Source organism: Urocampus carinirostris, chromosome 1 (genome assembly GCF_059441175.1).
Source record: "Urocampus carinirostris isolate Australia breed hairy pipefish chromosome 1, RoL_Ucar_1.0, whole genome shotgun sequence".
Taxonomy (NCBI): Eukaryota; Metazoa; Chordata; class Actinopteri; order Syngnathiformes; family Syngnathidae; genus Urocampus; species Urocampus carinirostris.
Window position 1 is genome coordinate 14956127 of NC_142349.1, and position 18739 is coordinate 14974865.

At 38.1% G+C, this 18739-nt stretch overlaps 1 protein-coding gene across 3 annotated transcripts; it reads left to right on the plus strand.

The window, feature by feature from the left end:
- The first annotated feature begins 1063 nt into the window (after positions 1–1063).
- Positions 1064–17250, plus strand: ccnf (cyclin F). 3 transcript variants are annotated; one of them, XM_088353638.1, is made up of 17 exons: positions 1064–1291; positions 2187–2338; positions 2492–2598; positions 2668–2735; positions 2976–3172; positions 3375–3428; positions 3599–3703; positions 5748–5825; positions 6365–6519; positions 6580–6762; positions 6859–6982; positions 8008–8185; positions 8262–8349; positions 11627–11726; positions 11810–11943; positions 13993–14165; positions 15369–17250. In XM_088353638.1, the coding sequence occupies exons 1-17, from the start codon at positions 1279–1281 to the stop codon at positions 15794–15796; spliced, it is 2337 nt and encodes a 778-aa protein (XP_088209764.1). In that variant the 5' UTR covers positions 1064–1278; the 3' UTR covers positions 15797–17250. The 3 variants fall into 3 exon arrangements, with proteins under 3 accessions (XP_088209764.1, XP_088209769.1, XP_088209770.1); XM_088353643.1 differs by having other exon boundaries at positions 6598–6762; XM_088353644.1 differs by lacking the exon at positions 3375–3428.
- Positions 17251–18739: the final 1489 nt, after the last annotated feature.

Here is an 18739-nt window from a genome sequence, read left to right on the forward strand (position 1 = left end):
GAAGGCAATCATTTTTACCAATTGCACCGTTACTCTAGAATGGTTGGTTTAAAACTTCAGGCTTTGTTCTCTAGCCCAGTGTTTTCCAACCCTTTTTGAACCAATGTACAACACTTTGATTTATAAAAAAGTTCCGAGGCACACCGTCCGTCGAAAATGCTTGAAAATGAAGTTATGTAGAATATTTCACTATACTACCTCATAGGCAGATACTTAGTACATAAAATAATAAAATAATACTTAAAATAAAAAAAGAATGATGTGCTTTATTTATCCAACCATCATTATCTGCACCGCTTATAATAATAATAATAATAATTATTATCCTCAGTATGGTCGCAGGGGTGCTGGAGTCCATCTCAGCTATCTTTGGGCAGTGGGCAGGGGACACCCTGAACTGGTTGCCAGCCAATCGCAGGGTATGCTTTACTTATGTTTTTATTTTTTTACAGTGCAATCTTCAACCGCTTTGTTAAACAAGTGAAATTATCAAATGTAGTGTGCTACTTGATGAGCAGATAATTAGTATATAAAAAGTATATAAAAATCTACTGCCACCTACTGATATAGACGACTATTACAGTTCCTCGTCTGAAGATAGCAAAAATACAGAATAATGGCCTGATTTTTTTGGAAAGATAAAATTGGGCAAATTCCAACGGCACACTAGACAAGGTCTCAGGGCCCACTAGTGTGCCCCGGCACAGTGGTTGAAAAACACTGCTCTATCCAATAGTGTTTCTTTCTCTTTAAATGTCGTACCTTTAAATTCTACATGATATTGCACAACTACATATCCCACAATCCTCAGTCGTATAACCCAGTGGGCGTTTTTCATAATGAGAGTAGCCAATAGAATGACCATGTCGGCGAGCGCGTACTTCGAATTGCAACCACTTTATCCAATGGTGTTGGGTTGCTCTGCGTTTTATAAAACGATGACCAATGGGAGTGTTTGCAGCTCGGGTTATCCAATTGTGATGGACTTGAGTCTGGCCAATCAAAACAAATGCTATGTTTAAACAGTCAGTGTGGGTGGAGCTTGGGGCGTTCCTAGCCAGAGAGGACTCATGGTGCATTGGTGGGATTTGAAATTGGCCGACTATTCCAAATTTTAGTTATTAGTTATTAGTTTTAACGCGGACACCATGGTCTAATTTGTCTCCCTCCTTCAATTGTTTAAAATAGGACTTCTTCGTGTTGTTTACATTGCTGCTTGCATGCTGTAGAATTTACCGGTGAGAACATTCGACACACTGTAGTTCAAGACAACTTGCAATGAAAGCCGGTGGTAAGTCTACTTTTCTCCTCTTAAATAATTACTTTGTGCATTTGTTGTCACTTATTTATGTAAAGGGTGTATTTTACATGGTAGCTTTAAAATGTACTTGTTTGACAGGGTTAGCTCTGTTAGCACATCGGGCTGCTAAAATAGTTGCTGTTACCCAAATACTGGGTTTTGTATCTAATTAAATGGTAGACATTTTAGACCTGTGAACTGTTTAAAAGCAGAACACGAATTTTGACAAACTAGCCTTAAATTCAAGATGAAAATTCAAACCACTTGAGCTCAGGAGGGAAATTTGGGCGGTACTTGGGTTGACTTGGTAAATTCATCAGCGACCTGCTAATCCAAACTACAGTCAATTAATTTGTTTTGTCAAAATACTTTAAAATGTTAATTTTTAGTGTAAAATACAACTATTGGCGCCGTGTGAGTGAATGGGTCAATTATGTTGTAACTTGAGAAGCGCTATATAAATGCAGTCCATTTATAATTAACATTGGTTACGTTTGAGGACACAATTTGCTCCCACTCGGGCTTAATGCTGTATAATTTTCCTGAATTGAGCGTAAAACTGCTTGATTTGTGCCATGTAAACGTATTAAATTGGGAATTTAATAATGTTTTCAAAATCCTTTCTCGAATTGCTCCTAAGTATCACAATGTGCAGAGGAGAGTATTTTTTGTCATTGATAACAACGTAGTGAACATTGTTTGCAACGAGTTAAGACATGACACTTCAGGGATAAACACGATGACTGAAAAGAGGAAAAAATAGATGAAATGAAGTCAGGTTAAGTAGATGATTTTTGTGTTGTTTGCTAAGATGATTTGAAGGACTGCATTTTAATATAATTAAGTGAATGTATTGACTTTCCATTGCATTATCGGGGTTCATCAGTCCACTGCCATTGCCCAAAATGCTACCCCGTCCCAGCTCGAAAGAAGGTCCGCCTGCGCACCCCGACCACTACTTTGCTGAGTCTACCCGAGGAGGTCCTTCTCTGTGTGTTCCAGTACCTCTCTGCTGAAGACCTGCTGTCCATCAGGGCTGTAAGTTGTCATCATCAGCCTTCAGCACATGCTTGACATGTCAACACTGTTTTTCGCAAGCACACGATTTTCCTTTCCTCCAAACATTTGTTGGTCGTCTGCGTCTTTATTTTGTGCCAATGTGTTGGTTAAATGAACCTCTTTTGGCTGCAGGTTAATTCCCAACTGCGTGATATTGTTGACAACCACGCCAGTGTTTGGGCTCGAGCCAGTTTCAGGGATACTTGGCCATCTCCTGAAAATCTATGGTTATTTGAAAGGTAAGAATATCGCTGATTAGATGGATCTTTTTCTGTGTTCTCTTCCCTCAAAAAAGATTATTTCCGCAGAGCTGCAGACAAAGGCAATTTTGAAGCTGCCGTCAAGTTAGGGATTGCGTATTTGTATAACGAAGGACGTAAGTAAAACTGTTTGGTTCCATCAATCTGTTCTACTTGGAATGTTTTCCCCAACCTAAAAGATACTTCAAGACAAACCTGTAACAAAAAAATACTGTTTGGATTTTATGGGTAAACCTATCAATCAGCGTCATGGATTAGGGCATTTTTTCTTCTTTTACGGTCCCACTGTAGCAGTCAAGTTGTAAATGTAGACATTTAGTTGCTGGCTCATTGTTAGTGGTTCTTTCTCGCTACAGCGCTTTTGAGCGACGAGGGCCGCGCGGATGTGTGCGGGCGGAAAGCATCTCACTTCTTCAGCCTCGCAGAGACCCTACGCTCCCCCACCACAGACCCCTTCAGTTGGTTGTTCATCAGGCCCCCGTGGTCGCCCACCAGCAGCTGCTGCAAAGCTGTCGTCTTTGAACGACTCAAGGCCGAATGTGACGAGAACAAGGTGAGCGTTGGAACACAAGTGGTTTCATTGGTGTAGAAAGGTGGTCCTAGCTTTACACCTATAAAGTAAACCATGCAATGAATCGCTGTAGGTATTAAATAGGTGGATTGTGGCTACTTTATCGTTGGATTAATAAAATATGGTTGTTTTTGTAAAGCATAATCATATATTGGAAAGACAGGTTCTATATCTGTTTTCTCAGGAGAAGAAGGGGCCTTTGTTACACTGCTTGGCAAGAGTCTTACAGCTTTTTGAGGTGAGTCAAATATAATCATGTGACTATCCAGGCGTGGTCAGCATAGTATCAATTGGTCTTTAAGTTCATTGAGAACAATCAGACGTGACAAAGCACTTCAACTAACTTTGAGTGTCTGATTAAGGCTTTCAAATTTGTGAGCGATACTTAGTGTTCCTTCTCCTCTCCAGGAGGATGACAAGCACGCTGAAGCCATATCCATGTTGCAAGAGTCTTCGCGTTGGGGTTGTTTGCAGAGCTCTTTTCTTGTTTGGGAGCACAATTGCAAAGATGCTGTAAGTTCAACATTTTCTCTCAGTTGCATTTTCACCAATGCTTAGAAACACATTTTTTTGAATGTCGTTAAACATGTAATAAAAGGACAGCAATTCAATTGTAATTTGGTCAAGAGAAGAACATCTCACTGTATGTGACTGATAGACTCTTAAGCCATGCTGTGTAACAATGGCAATTAGATGCGGGTATCTTTGGGTACCTCAAGATTGTTTTCTGATTGCGATTTAGGGGATAGGATTATAAAACTGTAATTGAAGCTTTTGTCCCTTATTAGATTTAAGCACTTGTAGTTTTTAAATAATTGTCGTTTTTGTAACAAACCAAAATGAAACATTTGTTTATTTCAAATGCATTTTATGCAATCTCACAAAATAGCACAAGTTTATTGAAGTGAAAATAACTAATTCAGCATCTGAAGTTTGAATAGTGTTTTGTTGCTTTTTCTTTTTTTATGAAAATGTCTGTGTGAACCCCTAATACCCACAATAAGCAGGTTAGCGCCTTACATGGCTGCACGGCCGCTATTGGCATAATGTAAAGCGCTTTGGGAAGTCTTGACTTGAAAAGCGCTATATCAATGCAGATCATTTCATTTTCATAAATGGTAGCCAGTCATGCGGCAAGTAAAGTCCACTGAAGGCTTCTGCTTTTGTCTTGTGTTTCACAGTCGACATCTCAAATGGCAAACTGCTTTGACACATTTACGTTTGAATAAATAGCTGTTTGTTTAAAAACATCTGTAAAGGTGCGCATGTCCACTTAAACGTGGGGTGCATCATTTGAGGTATCCTTAAAAAGTTGAAAGTTAAATTATCTTTATTACATGTAATTATGTGTTAACAATACCCAACTGAGTTCAAGGAGCTTTTACTTTTTTCCAACTGCGCCTATCTGCTTTAATTTTACTTATACCAATGTTGTTCTGGGACTGGCAACACATTGGGTAGGAGGAAAGTAGGGGGACGCTGGAGAGTGACGTTATGATTGTAAACACACTTTTTTGTTAGTGTAGCAAGAAAATGTTTAAAGTAACAAAAGGCTCGTTTAAAATACACTTCAAATGCCAATCCAAACCTCCATAAAGATTTAATTCAAGCACGTACTCATGAAGGATCTGACTAAGGCTATGACCACGATTTTAAGTGGCGGCAGAGAGTAATATATTTTCAAATTCCAGACCGCATCTTTAAAGAATCTTCGTTCATAGTTCCGCCTTACAAAAACAATTTTTGCTCTGTTATTTGACTTATTTTAATAAACAAAATTTCTATGTTCATGAAATGATTTTCTTGTTGTCATCTGACTTGCAATACATCGATAAATTGAAGGTTTTTCCATGCCCAATGGGAATACAAAGTCTTGTTTTGTTTTAGTTTTTGTAATATTTTATTATTATTTTTTGAGGGTGGTTAAAGAAATATTACCCCTTCTCCAAAAGTAATGTTTCTTGCAACAACATTTTGTTCCAGTAGATAAAATTGGTTTGAAAGACCCGAATCTTTATGCATTTATTGTGAAAGCAGACCACTACAAATCTTTATAGAGGAATGCGCTTCCAAATTGGTCTTGCATTTTTTTAAGTCAGCCGCGTAAAATGAGTCATTTTTATTTTCTCATCTCATTAGCTGCACCGCTTATCCTCAGTAGGGTCGCGGGGTGCTGGAGCCCATCCCAGCAATCATCGGGCAGTGGGCAGGGGACATCCTGAACTGGTTGCCAGCCAATCGCAGGGCACATAGGGACAGACAACTCGCTCGCTCATTCATATCTAGCGACAATTTGGACCGGCCAATCCACCTGAAATGCATGTCTTTGGAATGTGGGAGGAAACCTGAGTGCCCTGGGAGAATATACAAACTCCGCACAGGGAGTCCGGTAGCTGGATTTGAACCCACACAGGAGGTTCCCAAGACCTTAAAACTGTACGGCACACGCGCTAACCACTGCCCTGCCGTGCTGCCCCATTTTTATTTTACGTTTTTGTTTTTAAAAAAATATTTGCATTCATATTTTTTTTCTCTCTCCTCATATTGTTACGAGCAGATGTCAGATCCAGGCCGGTATCTTCAATGTGTTCGAACCCTCAGGGACTGTGCTGCAAAGGGAAGCTGGGAGGCACAGGTATATGTGGGTGTCTGTGTGTCTGAGTGTGTGTGTGTGTAATGTACATGAATAAACTGAGTTGACTGTTAGATGAGCACTATGCTATTTATGGTAATCTGCAGAGAATAAACAATGTGTTGTTGGTTTTTTTTTACATTTTGAAATTGTATTGATTGTAATGTTTTGAAAATATACATTTCAAATCAAGTAAATATTGATTCAATGTATGAGGATCACAGACCTAAAAACATAATCAATTTTTACTATTATGAAGTGGGAATTCTGAAAATGTGGAATATTTCAAATTTTACACTAAAGGTAGCCAAGTGACAAATCAAGTTTTAAAAATTATTAATTTTCTGGTAACTTGATGAAGATTTGAATCAATACGTTTTTTATCTAACAAATTCATGATGTAAAGCTTTCTCAAAAATGTGTGTTATGGGGTTAAACTGGTAAAGTAGATACAACCCAGATACATTGTGTTATGACTGTTTCAAGATACAATGTAATATATTTACCGTAGGCCTCTAACAGCCTTCTTTCTTACTGTGCAGATCTCGCTTGCGAAAGTGTGCAGCCGTGGCAATCCACTCGGTCTGGATGCTAAAGCCTGCTCAGATTTAGTGTCCCAGCTTTTTTGCACTTCTCAAGAAGCAAAGCGGTGCGGTAATCCAAGTCTCTCGAGACAGGGGATCAAGGACAGCATGAGGTATTGTCAAGTCTTTCACAATACCCCACCTCTGGGCACTTAGTCCCCACTCTGTTCCAGCATTTACCTACTCCATAGGTACATTCTGGTGGACTGGCTGGTTGAGGTGACCACCATGAAGGACTTTTCAAGCCTGACACTGCATGTGACTGTCCGCTGTGTGGACCGCTATTTGTCGCTTCGCTCTGTCCCCAAAGTTCGCCTTCAGCTGCTGGGGATTGCCTGCATGGTGGTTTGCACACGGTAAGCACTCGTATGACATGCTCTTCATCCCTTTTCCGGGTTTTAACTCACTTGAATTTATGTATAAGTATTGAAAGCTGTTTTTTTCCTTTTTAGCTACACCAGTAAGGATATCCTTACCATAAGAGAAGCAGTGTGGCTCACAGATAATACTTATAAGTATGAAGACCTAGTTCGAATGATGGGAGAAGTTGTGTCTGTACTAGGGGGAAAGATAAGGGTGAGTAATCTTTTTTTTTTTTTTTTTTTAAATATATGATTTGCATCAAACAATATATACATGCGCTTCTCAATTGTTTTCTATATCAAACAATAAACCCGTTTTTTAAAACAAATCCCTACATTCTAAATTCATTCTTTAACTTTTCTATCAAAAATGCTGCATATTTCAACTGAGTTTTGTTTGAATAATATGGGAGACAACATAATTTTACAACAAATTTCCTAAATAAACATGACAAAATAATATATGTTTGGTTTTTAAAGCAAATGTTTTAAGTTGTTTACACTTAATGCCTATATGGCCCAGAATTATGATTAAGGAGGAAAAATATCCCTTTTAAGACAACCCACACTACAGGACAATTTTCTTGATTAATCCAATACAATGATCTCGTTGTACACTGAAACCAAAGAACACACTATGAAGAAGAAGAATTAGAATTTACTTTTATTGTCATTCTTTGTAACCATGCACACAGAACAAAATGTCGATACACCTGACCTGTACAGTTAAACTGTAGCGAGCCGATGCAGCCGCAGCCAAACAGGGCGCAGCCATTTTAGTCATTAGGTGACCAAACCCCCCAATTCCAACCCTTAATGCCGAGCGCCAAGCAGGGAGGCAATGAGTTACCAATGTTGTAAGTCTGACTCGGCCGAGGCTTGAACCAGCGACCTCCCAGTCTCGTAGCGGGCGCCCTACCATCTAGGCTACCGAGCTATTTTACAGGCTCAAGCATTTGTTTAACCAATAAAAGTACTGCATAGATGTTTTTTATTTTTTACCGGTTACTACAGTGCCCTCAAATGATAAAAACTGGGGAGATTATTCAGTCAATCAGAATAAATAACACAATGCATGATGACAATCCGTGAAGTGTCCAAACTGTGAAAAATAAACAACTTTATAGTGAAGAATTACTGTAATCCGTTTTATTTTTATGTCCTTCTTAAAACATGGCTTGCATTCATATTTGGTTGCTGAACAAGTTAATTTGAGTTATTCTGTGCTGTCCACGTCAGACCCCCACACTCCTGGACTATGGTGAGGTGCTGTTGTCCCTCCTCCCTTTGGAGCGGCGGACCACTCATCTATTCAGCTACATCTGTGAGTTGTGCCTGCTCCATTCAACTCTGGCAACCACACCTGCCAAAATGGCCTGCGCCGTCCTCCTGCTCTCAAGAGCGCTCCATCACTACGGTTTGAAGCGGTTGCCTTACCTGGTATATTTGCCACATTTATTCATTAATAATTCTGATTATTTCGATTTATGCAGTTCCTATTTGGCCCAGTCAGTTGGTGGACTACACGGGTTTCTCAAAGCAAGATCTCACCCAACTTGCTGTGCTGCTTCATGTCAAGTGGTAAGCTGCGTTTGAGAAGCACCATCACCCACTATGGTGCTGCCCTGCTTCACACATGATGGCTTTCCTCTGCATGTGACATATGCATTCTTTTGTGCTTATCAGTGGGCTCTCCAGAGCTCATGCTAAACATTATCTTGTTAATGGACTTTTATTTAGGCTTAAGTGGGTAAAAGTGCTGAATAGGAAAGCAATTTCAGATGATTAATACTCAAGTCAAAATGTAGAGTTTAAACTCATTACAAGCGATATGCTTACATCTCGACACTTGTGCACCTAAAGCAGGTGCAGGCAAAATATTTTTTGTGTCCAGTGAAAAGCTTGGCTTTACTCATATACAGTCCACCAAAACATAAAATATTTTATTTAGGTTGAATTCACACCTAGAGGAAGGTTACCCAGAATCTCAAATTTGAAATGTTTGACTTATGCGACATATTTTAGAAAATCATATAATTGTCTTTATTGTCATTGATATCAACGTTGTAAAACATTTTATACAACAAGATTAAACATGGCACTCCAGATTACAATGTGTAGCAAAGACTTTGAAGAGAAAAAAAGATAAACGACAATCAGAATAAAGGGGCAAAGAATAATAATTACAACGTAGCGCTTAGAAAACTGGCCCAAGTTAGAATAATAATGCAATGAAAAAGAATTGTAACAATAGTGCAATGAAAATAAGTGCAATAACATTTAGCAGCAGCAATTGGAAAAAAAATATTCACAGGGTATATATTTTCACAGTTCCTTACAATAGTATATATATTTTATTACTGTTTCATTTAGCAAAAACAAAAAGAGAAAAACATAATTAAGTTGCAAGATATCTGGTTAGTTTTTTGCGTTTTTTATGGTGGTGATGGCCCTGGAGAAAAAGCTGTCTCTGAGCCGGTTTGTCCTAGTTTTGAGGGACCTGTAGCGCCTACCAGGGGGCAACAGGTCAAAGTGGTGGTCGACGGAGTGGGAATTGTCTTATAATCAGGGTTCCTCAAAGGTCTTAAAATCTTGAATTTGATAACCGCAAATCAAGACATTGAAAAGGTCTTCATTTTTGCATACAATTCTTGATTTTATTTCGAATGTCTTGATTTTAACAAGTCTTATCTCGACGATAGAGCTAATAACTATAATAAGTAAACTAACAAAAGTATGGAATGCTGTGTCGTAAAAATATTTTTCATTTTCTCTAACTAATAAATGCAGAGTCACTCGGAAAATCCAAATTTCATTATGTTGGAGCTTTATGTCCAGTCAGTCTCTAACCCGCTGTTATCGTCAAAGTAACGTTTGAATGGGTAAGTGTAGGTTTAACCCGTTGTGGTTGAATGATTTGAAGTATACCTGGGTTTTGGCTGCACCATCTGAAGCCAGACCCCTTTGCGTCGCGGGGTCGGGCACCACGTGGATGTCAGCAGCGGTCGTGCACGGACCTCTGACATGAGGTCGCCTCCGTGGCCATCACCACCCTAAACAGGCGCTCAAAACTGAAAACATGTCTTATGACTTATTTTATTTTTCATTTTTTTTGTTGCAGCTAAATGTTATTGCACAAAACCTGATTATTCATTGTTACTTGTTTGGGTATTGTGTTGCTGCTAAGTGTTATTGCACTTTTTTCATTGAACTATTGTTATGATGCACTATTTTTCATTATTATAAACATCACATTGTAAATATTTTCATCTATCCTGACAGTCTCTTATCATATTTCACTCAAGGTCTTTATTACATGTTTACCCTGGAATGTCATGTCTGATCTTGTTGCATACAATGTCTCAGAAGATTCATATCATTGACAACAAAGACAGTTTGAATCAATATTTGGTAGGGATCGACTGATATGGGTTTTTCAGGGCACACGGAAGCAGGGCCAGTATTAAGTGGATCCCGGTAACTGATATTTGGAGCCGATTTTCTTTTGCTGTAAAAGCTTAAATTGCTTTGAAGATGTTTTTAATAATGCAGAAACACATCAAAAATATTTGTTATAAATTAAAATAAGCGATTACCGATCTGAAACCTTTTACAGTAAAAAAAAAATCAGAATTTCAACACAAATAACATGAGTAACAAGTGTGGTATTCCTCTGTAGTCTTCCAAAACAGCAAAATCACAATATTTTTGAAGTGTCTTACTTTGCAAACAGTAGCCAAATTTGTAATTCTATAGAAACATTTGTTTACAAGGGGAGATCCAATAAAACCAGGGTCTCACAATGGTTCTCTGGTTAGAGCGATCAGTGAACAACTACTTCCAGTAAACATGCTTTACAATAAGAGCACGCTATAAACATGCTATATTAAGCCTACTTGTGTACAACTAGTTGTGGTCGTAAATATTATAGCGTTTAGCTACATTGAGTCAACTCCAGTGTTGTTGATGTTCGCAGGAATAATATGTTGTAATAAACTCATTATATTGACAGGGATTGCTTTTTGGTTTTAATCACGTTGATAAATATTTCTTAATAAACACAGTGTACTGAACATGATCGTGACACTCAATCTATCAGAAGAGCAGCAATGAGAAGCATAGGAAAATCTGACTTCACGTGAATGGGAGTGAGACACCGTTTTTTTCTGCTTCCGTGTGAGCGTCACTGCACATTGACATTCCTCTACATATCAGTCAAGGGTAGTCACAAATGGGGTTGGAGAGGAAAAAAAAAGACCGTAAATGAGAGTGTCAAAAATATTCGCAAATATGAAAAATATTAGCAACAGCAGTAACTTGCTCCTGGGGTGGGATTGCTGATTCAGTAGTTCAGCCCCCGGACGCTTATCTATTCATAAGGCGAAAGCTGGGTAGCATCAGAGAGAAAAGGCGGAAGAGAAAAGTTTGGCCACGCTGTTTCTTGGTTTTGCGCTTAATAATCTGCTAAATATATCCGTCAAATTCCAGTGCCGATAATCGAACAACCTCTAATAATTAGGTGTCATTTCCATAATGTATCAATTTTTAAAAGATAATGTCCAGTTTGATGATTGTCACTATTCTTTGTATTGCAAAGCACTATAGTGATGTACAATGGTTGCAAAGCAAAAGGATGCACTCATCGTTTTCCCATTCACTGCAAAGACCTTCTTTTATGAGCTCATTCATTGTGAAATATGGACCAAATTTCAGTAATTTGCATTATCGTGTTAAATTAAGTCACTTGATGACTTATTAAATTATTTAATATTGGGTGGGCAAAAATGTCTAGGGATTTTTTTCCCTAACCTGAGAGCTAGTTTTTTTTGATTAGTTTTGTACAACTTCCCTTCTTCAGTTTCACTCAAGACACTCCCAAAGACTACAGACATGTCTCTCTTACTGGTGTGAAACAACGCTTTGAAGATGACATCTACCAGCACATCAGCAGGGACAAGGTACATGTACTGTCCCTCTTCTAGCTCTGTTATAGAGTGTTAATATTTGTGGGCGTGTCTTAAAAACTTATTTGCTTTGCAAGGTGGTGGATTATAAAGAGCTGTGTTACATCCTTGGGATTCCTGAAGTGGAACCTCAGTTGGAGCCTTTAAGTCCCACTGGCCAACTGGCAGATATCCACACCTTCCTTGCTTCCCCTTCTAGCACCAGTAAAAAGTAATACACACAAATTCTTATCACATGACATTATTGTAGTCACGCACTGCCAAAAACCTCCAGTAATCATAAACCTCTGAGCTTGAATCAAATATAGAGAAGCATTGTAAACCTGTAGTTGGAATTTTACGGTAAGAATATTTTATACTTATTGTAAAAATATTCATACAAGCCCTGGCTAAAACATTGTTTTCGAAAAAGTATCAATTAATTTAGTTCACCATAAATCTTTAGTTATTTGGTAAAAGCTTTGGCTCTTATTGGGAATTGGGTCTATATATGTGTATTTCAGGTGATTTCTTTAACCAAATTGAGTGCAATTGGCCTTTTTGGCTCGCATAATTTGACCTTAGTATAAGAACTATAAGGCATGGAAGTATTTCTGAGGGATCTGGTAAAGTACTGTGCAATGTCCATATATTAGATAGATAGATAGATACTTTATTCATCCCCGAAGGGAAATTTACTTTTCCAGCAGCATCCCTAAGCTGAGAACAATCGAAAATAACTGAGAACAATCGAAAATAACACGTGCCGTCGTGCTGAGGAAACCTTTTACGTGCAGGGTTCATACGAGTGCTTGAAATCCTTGAAAATGCTTAAATTTTAATATTGATTTTTCAAGGATAGGAAAATGTTACAATTTTGGCTGAATTGCTTGTAAATGCTTGAAATGTTTGCCATGTTTCTCAACAATTCTGCTTAAAAATTATGCCGACACTGCTGTCTGGTGGCCTTCCTGTACTTTGAATTTCTTCTTTACTCGTGATTAACTGCAGTTTGCTATTAGTTTGTACGTCATGGTCCTCTGAACCGTCATTGCTCCCTAAGTTTGATCCCAAAAGAACCCGTGCATGTTATACCTAAATAGGACACATTAAATGTGTTTGAGGGCAATGATTATGAATCAAATATGGACATTTGATATGTGCCATGCAAATAATTAAGGTAGCATTTCCCAGCGGTAAATTGTAATGGCAAAAACTTTATATTACCGTCATTTTACCCAACACGTTTAAGGGGAGAGATTTGGCTCAAAGACAAATCTATTTTCTGTTTACTTAAAATCTAAAAAAAAATCTTATTTCTTGATAATTGCACATTCAAGATTAAAAATCCCTTATGTAAATATGAAATATTATTAAGACAGTATTTTCAACCCTTTTTGAACCAAGGTACACTTTTATTTATAAAAAAGTTCCGAGGCACACCGTTCGTCAACATTTTTTGAAAATGAAGTTGTGTCAAATATTTCACTGTATAAATAATACTCAAAATAAAAAAGAATGATGTGCGTTATTTGTGTTTTTATTTTTCACTGTGCAATCTTAAACCGCTTTGTTAAAGAAATTAAGTTTTTAAATGTGTGCTACCTAATGAGCAGATAATTAGTATGTAAAAAACTACTGCCACCTACTGATTTGGATAACTACTACAGTTCCTCGTCTGGAGAAAGCAAAAATACTGAATAATGGCCTGATTTTTTTGGAAAGATAAAATTAGGCAAATTCCAGCACTAGACGTGGTCTCACGGCACACTGGTTGAAAAACACTGTATTAAGGGATCTGCAAAACACATGATTTACACTGAAGTTTCTTTAACAGTACTGGAGAAATTGAAAAAATAGCTTTACAAGTTGCTAAAAAGTGCTTGAATTTGGCCAATAAAAAGGTGTACAAACCCTGCGCATGAGTTGAGGAGCATCAACAATAGCGTTGCTGAAATTTTTTGGCATAGAATATGGTTCAACTGCAAACAGATGTTTGCTGTTGATCACAATGTTTTTTATCTGAACTGTTACTTGTTTCCGAATTAAAATGTGTGTATACAAAGAATACGCACATTTTCATTCAAATATACACACAAACAAAAGCATCATGTACAAATCGAATGTGTCAACATAACATTCCGGCTTTGCTCATTTAGCCTGCGCCCTTTGAATTTCCTCCTGTCAACCACAGACTTGAACTGTTTGGTACAGCAGTTGTTGATTTGATCCATCTGTTAGTCAAGCCAATGACTCAGTCCTTTCATCTCCTCTCAAATAGGTGCAACAATGTCCTGCAGGCTGACAGAGGCAGCCGAGTGACCACGCCCACCGCAGAGCTATCTAATCAGGAACAGAGCCTGCTGGGTGACATCCTAGACTGGAGTTTGGACACGTCCTCCTCCGGCTACGAGGGTGACCAAGAGGAGAGTACGGAGGAGAAAGATGGAGATTGTAAGTCACGTAGCATTTCTAAGCCACATATGGCAATCGACAAAATATCCTAAAAAAAAATGCTATTTTAGTTTTGCATATAAATTAGTCAATTGCCACAATTGCTTTCAACACAGAAGAAAAGTGAGTATGGTTCATACTAGAGGTTGACAGATTATTGGCAAGGATATTTGGGGATTTGACAAATATTGGTATCAGATTTTTTTTTAATTAACCAATTGTCCAATAAATATTTGTAAAACGGGGTAAGAAGAGCTCACGAGAACCTTTCTTTAAAGCCAGGTTATTATCGGTTTCGCGCCTCCCCTCACATCCTCTTCTCTCCTCTCTACTCCTACCCCCACCCCACAACACCAGTGCCTTCTCATTGGAAAATTGACCGGGGGCGGAGCCACTTAAACAAAAGCTTTCTGGATTCCACATACTGCAGACTGGAAGCAGATGATAATATTGAGATTTTAAAAAGTCTGTGTGCCTTGCTATAAAAGTGTGTGTGAGATTTTAGTGTAGTTTACTTGTTTTAGGTAAGCACGTTCAGGTGGGGACTGAAGCATTTGTGTTTTGATTAAGGGTGAGCATACAAAAGCACGCTCAAGTCTGAGGCTGAGTGATTAGCTGTTAACATTAGTTTGTCAATCTGGCTCTAAAATAGGAATGCCCACACTTTTCAATTGATCAAAGCCCTGCCAACAGAGAGAGAGAGAGCCAGAGAATGAGATGTGTCTCTTTGGCAGCACAATGAAGTCGCAGGCCATAAACTCTTCTTAGCGATATGCAGAAAATACAGAGCAGGTGTCTGGTCACAATTCGGTATGAAAGACGCTATATAAATTGGGTAATTGGCATTGAAGATCTCCGGTCAAGGGTTGGTGGCCGATTGGCAAGAATCTTGACTGACACTCCCCCCCAACACACACACACACACACACACACTAATCCTTCTTGCACAGTCGAGCCGGCAAGCAGAAGTGGCGCGAGTGCTTTCGTTTAAGCGGTGCCTTAAGTGTGGGAAGCATTTGTGGTTTGTTTTTGTTGTTTCAAATCTTTTTGAATTTAAAACCAATGATAAACAAAAAATAATAGTACTAGTTTTTTTTTACTTTATTTATTACTAGTTACCGGTCTGTGGCCCAATGTTTGCCAACCACTGTTGTACACCATCGAAATCCTGTTACTCACTAAACATTGTTTCCGCTTTAACAGTTTCTACGATATCCATCAAAATGGATGCTGTCATAGATGATGGCCAAGACCACTGCCGATCACTCTCCAGCGATGAAGATGAGGATGTCGAAAGAGACCAGGCCACTCGTATCAAAGAGCGCAACAACCTTTTCCTTTCTACGGAAGTTTACAGTTCAGGTTACTCGTCGGTCCAGAGTGTCAGCCCAACGTCTTTGTCCTGCTCCTCTTCTCTTGTTCACTGTTCGCTCCAAACTTTTTCAACATCTCCCAACGTGGCGGCTTCAGCTCGGCTCCAGCCGGGCTTTCGACTTTTAGTGCCGATGCAAAGGCCCCGGGGCCACTCCAGCAAGCAAGTCAAGCGAAAGAACTCTGCAGCGCACAGTGGAGGTGAGAAAGAGGAGGAAGAAGAGCAGTATTTAGCCAATGTGGGCTTTCAAATTCTATAGACATTCAACTTTGTGTGATGATTCAAAATGTTCATGAATGCAATGTTCTGTAGTGGTTGTTTTGTATTTTAAGGTTATCAAGAAATGGCAACCCAGATGTAAGAATGTTTTTGGCGCTAACAGCCAAACAATTCCAATTTGGACCAAAGGCATTAAGATGAAATCTTATTCAGTGTGTGTGGAGTATCTTTAAATATAGTAATAAAAGACGTTATTGATTGCTCAAAAGGGAAATCCTATGAATACAATCTCTTTGCACGTTTGAAAAAATAAAAAAACAAAACTAACCAAATTTCACCCCCCAATAAGTCAAAATGTTTAATTTTCATATGGAGAATCAATATTTGAAAAAAAAAATACAAAAAGACCTTTGGTTAATTAGGGAGTTTCAATTATGACAGCCGTCAAGTGACTCCAATTCAGTCATCGTAATGTGACCTGGTCTCCATAAACTACGCTAATGTCGTAATAAAGTCATAACTGTGGTAAGTTTTGATATGTGAAATGATATAGATCTAATAGTGAAAGAAATGAAAAAGAGGAACTAGTAGTGCCTCAATTTCACACCATTGAAAAATAATGGTCTTCTTGCGCCCTCACAATATTTGGTGCTGAGTTACACTTTAAGCTTAGTCCTTTTCTACATCAATTTTATAGAAAAGGGAGCTTGTGTGCCTATGTTGAAATGCAAACTACATCTTGGCAGCACTGTTTTTCATTAAGTGTGTTTCATTTTTTTGTTTACAGGAAAGGAAAAAAAAATGTTACCTACCATAGACTAAAACCTCTGGTTTTCTATTATGAAACCCTCTGCTTTCCTCAGGACTCCATTTGTTGTGGGGGATTTATTTATTTTGTGTTTTTTATCTTTTAAACTAGCCTCATTAGATGCTTATGAACTGAGGAACGCCTCACTTGTTTCATTAATTATAGTTTTGGTCTGTGAAGGCGCATATTGTGTTTGTGAAGCCACTGTACATTACATGTGCCAAAGGTATCCTACCACTTGAAGGTAGAATAATCGTAAACACCGGTGTAAGAATCTCAACTTGTGGTTTTTAGTTCACATTATAATAAACTCGACACCATGAATGCTATTTGATTAACACTTTCCCCCAGGTATTGAGGGATTTACTTTTGTAACACTTTTTAATTGCTATTTTCTCTTTAAATTCCCCTGTTTGGAATGCAACTTGATAATCATTTGACACTTAAAACACGGTTGTGTTGTCTGGGGAACAAAAGTACGCGTGCAGTCGGTTTATGTTCTCAAGATGGTGGCTGACTGAACATTCAAATGATGTGAGTACCTGTATGAATAGTAAAAGTTGGACTGGCTGTGTTCCATTATTTTTTTCTTTCAAGTGTACTGTATAAATCGTTTTTGTATGTATAGGAACATGTACCACTACTACTTGAAAAAGTGTTTTAAATAAAATCAAAATGTCATTTCACACACAATTGCAGTATTTTTATATTAGACCGTCAAATGTGATGTCCTTAACAGCCACAGTTATGGGGTGTGCACACATGTGCTACCCTCTGTTTTAATTTGTCCTTACTGTGTATGTCATGAAGATAACAGTTTTTGTAAGACCAGGGATTTGAGTAAGCGTTCATTTTATACACTTAATTCAATTTTTTTTAACCTGTGAGTTCATTCCTGAAAAGAAATGGGTAATACAGTTGTTTTTCAAGGAACAATGTTTATGACTAGACCACCAGATATCGCTGCTCATGATATGTATAATAAATGCAAATTTCCCCACCTGGAAGTATTGAAAAAAAATGCTCATTTACATCGTGTATTTTTGATTATTGTTAATTTTTTTTTTTTTTATGAATTAAATATGTATTTTTTACGATGAGGATGCAATGGATAATAAACACTGTCTTTTTGTCAGACTCAATTGGACCGAGGGCCAAATAAAAATGTGGCTACAAGCTGTGGGCTACACTGATGGAATATTGAAAATGTATAAAATGATACATATATAGTCTTGCAACCCTAATTAAAACTGCCAAAAAAAGTATTGTATTCGAATAGAATCCGATAAATAAAGCAATATCGTCTGTAAGTAACTTTGAATTTTCATGAGGCACAAAAAACAAAATTTCCTTGACATGAAAATTCACAACATGAACATTAGATGAAACAAAAATCTTCAAGGAGAAGTAATCAGATTTAATCACAGGGGTCTTGGAAAAGCTCGCAGACCACATATGCCCCACGGGGCTTGACTTCGGCAAGTGCTTTAAGGAATCCATACTTGCAATAGATACTGATACATTATCTGCTGCCTCTTTTTGGAAGTTTAAAAATTGGGAACCTTAGATTATTTACTAAGGACCAATATGTCAAGATGTATTTCAAGTAATACATACCTGTCAACCTCAGCCGATTGCTTCCCTTTATTAAGGATCGCAATTACCCTTATTAAGCGATACTACACGTTACAAACTTGACATAGTCTGTCTTTCTGTTAGCAGGTTCTACCTAGAAAAAATGGTTATTTCTGTAAACAAGTTTATTGACCAAAAGAAAAACACCAACAATTTTTCAGCACCTTAATTTTTTCCCTTCTGATACCAGGACAATCCGGATTAGAGACGAAATGGGCAAGGTAACATTTGGTCCAACAAAAATGTGTACACTACCGTGAAAGCTGTGAACCCTCCATATTTTTGAATATTGAGAGCTTGCAAACTAACACTTCTTTGAGACTCTATATCCGTTTTACCTCTCGGATTCAACCAATTAAAGATTTCCTTCTCCACGTCCTTTGAAACAAAACTGCTTGCGTAATTGTACATTAGAATAAAAAGTTTCACGCTATCATGTTTGACTACTTGTCCCAGTTCTTTATCGGCCATTCATGGTTCACGGATCCCTTAACCGCCTGGACTGCGGGGCACCACTGAGGACGCAGCTCTGGACAACTT

Coding starts and splice junctions, on each gene's coding strand:
- ccnf (XM_088353638.1), top strand. Junction 2,736..2,975: donor GTATTTGTATAACGAAGGAC/GTAAGTAAAACT, acceptor TTCTCGCTACAG/CGCTTTTGAGCGACGAGGGC. Junction 3,173..3,374: donor CCGAATGTGACGAGAACAAG/GTGAGCGTTGGA, acceptor CTGTTTTCTCAG/GAGAAGAAGGGGCCTTTGTT.